At 51.1% G+C, this 5,319-nt stretch overlaps 1 protein-coding gene across 8 annotated transcripts in view; it reads left to right on the top strand.

Annotated features, from left to right (window-relative positions):
- Positions 1 to 5,319, top strand: part of MARCHF2 (membrane associated ring-CH-type finger 2) — a 25,537-nt gene that overhangs the window by 4,320 nt on the left and 15,898 nt on the right. For 5 of the 8 annotated variants that reach the window (XM_023197412.2, XM_023197413.2, XM_023197410.2 and 2 more), the window contains exon 2: positions 4,111 to 4,338. In XM_023197412.2, coding sequence (XP_023053180.1) covers positions 4,163 to 4,338 — 176 coding nt within the window. In that variant the 5' untranslated portion in view covers positions 4,111 to 4,162. Of the gene's footprint in view, positions 1 to 1,402; positions 1,680 to 4,110; positions 4,339 to 5,319 lie in introns of all 8 variants that reach the window. The other 3 variants (XM_026455557.2, XM_031934927.1, XM_026455558.1) reach the window with 2 other exon arrangements.

The raw sequence follows: 5,319 nt of genomic DNA, 5'->3' as shown, positions 1-5,319 counted from the left end.
GTAATATCTGGTTATCTGCAGAAATGTAAAGACCAGGCCAGGGGTGGTGGCTCAAGCCTGTAATCCCAGCACTTTGAGAGGCCGAGGTGGGCAGATCACTTGAGGTCAGCAGTTAGAGACCAGCTTGGCCAACATGGTGAAACCCTGTCTCTACTAAAAATACAAAAATTAGCTGGGTGTGGTGACACACAGCTGTAGCCCCAGCTATTTGAGAGGCTGAAGCAGGAGAATTGCTTGAACCCAGGAGGCTGAGGTTGCAGTAAGCTGAGATCATACCACTGCATTCTAGCCTGGGTAACAGAATGAGACCCCGTCCTTTTTTTTTTTTTTTTTTTGGGGATGAAGTCTCGCTGTCACCCACGCTGGAGTGCAGTGGCATAATCTCAGCCCACTGCAAACGCCGTCTCTCAGGTTTAAGCGATTCTTCTGCCTCAGCCTCCCAGGTAGCTGGGATTACAGGTGCCCGCCACCGTGCCTGAGTAATTTTTGTACTTCTAGTAGAGACGGGGTTTTGCCATGTTAGCGAGGCTGGTCTCGAGCTCCTGACTTAAGGTGATCCACCCGCCTTGACCTCCCAAAGTGCTGGGATTACAGGCATAAGCCACCACGCCCAGCCAAGGCCTGTCTTTTTTTTTTTTTTTTGAGATGGAATTTCATTCTTGTTGCCTAGGCTGGAGTGCAATGGCGCAATCTCAGCTCACCGCAACCTGTGCCTCCCAGGTTCAAGCGATTCTCCAGCCTCAGCCTCCCAAATAGCTGGGATTACCGGCATGCGCCAATATGCCTGGCTAATTTTTTTGTATTTTTGGTAGAGACGGGTTTTCTCCATGTGGTCAGGCTCATCTTGAACTCCTGACCTCAGGTGACCTGCCCACCACGGCATCCCAAAGTGCTGGGATTACATGTGTGAGCCACCACGCCCGGCCAAGACCCTGTCTTAAAAGAAAAAAAAAAGGAAATGTAAAGACCTATCCTCAGAGGGGCTGGGATGGAGGAAAGGACTCGCCTCTGCCCGCCTTCCGGTAAAGAGCCCAGCCGCTTCCCCTTTGGCCGCTGAGCTGAAGGTTCTGGTTGCAGGGACTTGGAGGGACAGCAGCAGTCACCCTGTGTCAGGCCCGGCCGCTGCCCTGTGAGTGTTATCTCAGGCCTGCAGTCTTCCTCTTGGGCCCCTGCCTTTGGGTGATACTTGCTTATCTGGCCTGCAGAGGCTGGACTGTGATGCTCTGGAGAACACATGAGGCCAGGAAGGCTGCGGGCTGAGCTTTTTAGAGGGCATTTTTCCAGCGGTGAACTGTCCTAGCCCAAGAGTTAGTAATTGCTCCCCCATTGCTTCACCTTCCCACTTTGGGGCTCAGATTTTTTTTTTTTTTTTTTTTTTTTTTTTTGCTTTCTTTTGTTTTAGAGACTGGAGACTGGGTCTTGCTCTGTCACCCTGCTGGAGTACAGTGGTGTGATCATAGCTCACTACAGTCTTGAACTCCTGGGCTCAAGAAGTTGAGGCTCCCTCCTCAGCCTCCCAAGTAGCTGGGACTACAGGCTTTCACCACCATGGCTTGCTAATTAAAAAAAAAAAAAAACCTTCAGAGAGACAGGGTCTCTCTATGTTGCCCTAGCTCGTCTCAAACTCCTGGCCTCAAGTGATCCTCCTGCTTGGACCTCCCAAAGCGCTGGGATTACAGGTATGAACAACTTCCCCTGCTCTGGGGCTCAGATTCTGATTGACAGTTTAAAAGCTGACTTGGGGTGGGGGTGGGAGTACTTTGGTGAGTACCTGATTGCCTCTCTTGCTTGGACTTTCTGAACTTTAGGAGCTGCGGGGGCTCTGGACATTGTAGCTCTTGGGGTTTGGACGAGCTGGGGACAGAGATCCTTGGCTCCAGGGCACCTGTATTGGCTTCAAGGAGGTCTCCAGAGAGGGCTCTTGTTCCTTCAATGACATTCTCGACTGGGCTGGGTACAGTGGCTCACACCTGTAATCCCAGCACTTTAGGAGGCCGAGGCAGATGGATCACCGGCCGTCAGAAGTTTGAGACCATCCTGGCCAACATGGTGAAACCCCATCTCTACTACAAATACAAAAATTAGCTGGACGTGGTGGCACACGCCTATAATCCCAGCAGTCTGGGAGACTGAGGCAGGCGGATCACCTGAGGTTAGGAGTTCGAGACCAGCCTGGCCAACATGGTGAAACCCTCTCTCTACTAAAAATACAAAAAAATAGGCCGGGCATGGTGGCTCACGCCTGTAATCCCAGCACTTTAGGAGGCCAAGGCAGGGGGATCACAAGGTCAAGAGATCAAAAGCACCCTGGCCAAAATGGTGAAACTCCATCTCTACTAAAAATACAAAAATTAGCTGGGCGCAGTGGCATATGCCTGTAGTCTCAGCTACTCAGGAGGCTGAGGTAGGAGAATCGTTTGAGACTGGGAGGCGGAGGTTGCAGTGAGCCAAGATCGTACCATTGCACTTCAGCCTGGGCGACAGAGCTGGACTCTATCTCAAAAAAAATAAATTAAATACAATAAAAATAAAAATAATTAGCTGGGCGTGGTGGCGGGCCCCTGTAATCCCGGGTACTTGGAAGGCTGAGGCAGGAGAATCACTTGAACCCGGAAGGTGGAGGTTGCAGTGAGCTGAGATCGCACCATTGTACTCCAGCCTGGGCGACAAGAGGGAAACTCCATCTCAAAAAAATATATATATATAAATAAAAATACAAAAATTAGCCAGGCGTAGTGGTGCACATCTGTAATCCCAGCTACTTTGGGGGCTGAGGCAGGAGAATCACTTGAACCCAAGAGGTAGCAGTTGCAGTGAGCCGAGATCGTGCCACTGCACCCCAGCCTGGGCGACACAGACAGAGCGAGTCTCTGTCAAAAAAAAAAAAAAAAGAACTGGTTCTGGTTCTGATACCATATCTGGAAAGGTGGAAAGGTGGTATTAGTTGAAAGGTAGCCCTGGCCCTGGAGGCTTTGAGGGTAAGTAAGAGCAGGCCTAGCTTTTCTTGACTTCTCTTTTTTAGAGACAGGGTCTCACTCTGTGGCACAGGCTGGAGTGCAGTTGGCACCATCATAGCTCACTGCAGCCTCAAACTCCTGGCTCAGGTCATCTTCCCACCTCAGCCTCACAAGTGGCTGGGACTATAGGCCTGTGCTACCACGCCTGGCCAATATTTTTGGTTTTCTTTTGTAGAGCCAGGGTTTTACCATGTCACCTAGGCTGATCTCAAACTCCTGAGCTCAGGCAATCCGAGGCAGGCAGATTGTCTTGAATCCAAAATGCTGGGATTGCAGGTGTGAACCACTGCTCCTGGCCTAATTTTCTTGTTTTTTTATAGAGATAGAGTCTTGATGTGTTGCCCAGGCTGGTCTCAAACTCCTGGGGCTAAAAAAATCTTCCTGCCTTGGCTTCCAAAGCACTGGGAATTATAGACGTGAGCCACCACACCTGGCCAGGCCTAGCTTTCCTGTTTGGTTTTTTTTTTGAGACAGAGTCTTGCTCTGTCGCCCAGGCTGGAGTGCAGTGGCACGATCTCGGCTCACTGCAACTTCTCCCTCCTGGTTTCAAGCGATTCTCCTGCCTCAGCCTCTGGAGTAGCTGGGACTACAGGCGTATGCCACCATGCCCACCTAATTTTTTGTATTTTTAGTAGAAACGGGGTTTCACCATGTTAGCCAGAATGGGAAGCCTAGCTTTTCTTTTTCTTTCTTTTTTTTTTTTTTTTTGTATTTTTAGTAGAGATGGGGTTTCACCATGTTGGCCATGATGGTCTCAATCTCTTGACCTCGTGATCCACCCTCCTCAGCCTCCCAAAGTGTGGGGATTACAGGCATCAGCCACCGCGCCTGGCCAGGGAAGCCTAGCTTTTCTTAGGAGTGTGAGAAATAATACAACCCAAGCTCCTGCTATATACCAGCCTTGTGCTGAGTTACGTGCATCGTCTCCTTAAATCCTTACTGGCACCACAGAGGCCCATTTTACAGATCATGCAAACTGAGGCTCAGAGATGTAAATTTTCTAGTGGTGCCTGTAGCCTTAACAAGAGACTCAAACCTTAGTCCATCAGGCTCACTAACCTTGCCGCTAACCTCCGCACTGGCCTGTTCCCAGGCTCCTGGGACCATGGGCCTCAGGCCCTGAGGATACAAGGCTCCCTGTGGCCATGACGACGGGTGACTGCTGCCACCTCCCTGGCTCCCTGTGTGACTGCTCTGGCAGCCCTGCCTTCTCCAAGGTCGTGGAGGCTACGGGCCTCGGACCGCCCCAGTATGTGGCACAGGTGACTTCGAGGGATGGCCGGCTCCTCTCCACCGTCATCCGTGCCTTGGACACACCGAGGTGAGTGGTGACCACGTGGATGTCCTGGCCTTTGCTGCCTCTTCTCTCTGGGCCCAGTGACTTTCTCCCAGCCTGCGGTCAGAAGTCCAACCATCGACAGAGGGCCAAGTGGGTAAACAGAAGGAGACACAAACAGTTATTGCCTTGTGGAAACAAAGGCCTTGCTTTGGCCAGGTCTGATTCTTTAGGAAAAGCTGAAATTCCAGATTATTATGTGAAATCTGAAGGTCAAATGTTGGCAAGTAACACACTTTTGGGAGGCAGTATAGGGGGTGGTCAGGAGTGTAGGCTGTGGGCTCAGTGCCTGGGCCCCGACACTTGAGTGGACACCTCCCTCTCTCCCAGAGTGACCTGGGACAAGTTAGTTCACTACTGTATCTCTCTTTTTTTTTTTTGAAACAGAGTCTCATTTTGTTGCCCAGGCTGGAATGCAGTGGTGCAATCTCAGCTGACTGCAACCTCTGCCTCCCAGGTTCAAGCCATTCTCCTGCCTCAGCCACCTGAGTAGCTGGGATTACAGGCACCCACCACCACACCTGGCTAATTTTTGTACTTCTAGCAGAGACGGGGTTTCACCATGTTGGCCAGGCTGATTGCAAACTCCTGACCTCAGGTGATCTGCCCGCCTCGGCCTCCCAAAGTGCTGGGATTACAGGTATGAGCCACTGTGCCCAGCTTCTGTTTTAAAATTTTTTTTTTTTTTTTTAGAGTCTTGCTGTGTCACTTAGGCTGGAGTACAGTGGTGTGATCTTGGCTCCCTGCAACCTCCGCCTCCCGGGTTCAAGCGATTCTCCTGCCTCAGCCTCCTGAGTAGCTGGTTCTACAGGTACATGCCACCACACCCAGCACCCAGCTGATTTTTGTATTTTTAGTAGAGATGGGGTTTCACCATGTTGGTCAGGCTGGTCTCGAGCTCTTGACCCCATGATCCGCCCACCTCAGCCTCCCAAAGTGCTGGGGATTACAGGTGTGAGCCACCGT

This window comes from Piliocolobus tephrosceles, chromosome 21, assembly GCF_002776525.5.
Source record: "Piliocolobus tephrosceles isolate RC106 chromosome 21, ASM277652v3, whole genome shotgun sequence".
In the NCBI taxonomy this organism is placed as follows: domain Eukaryota; kingdom Metazoa; phylum Chordata; class Mammalia; order Primates; family Cercopithecidae; genus Piliocolobus; species Piliocolobus tephrosceles.
This window is presented reverse-complemented; position numbering and strand designations above follow the sequence as displayed.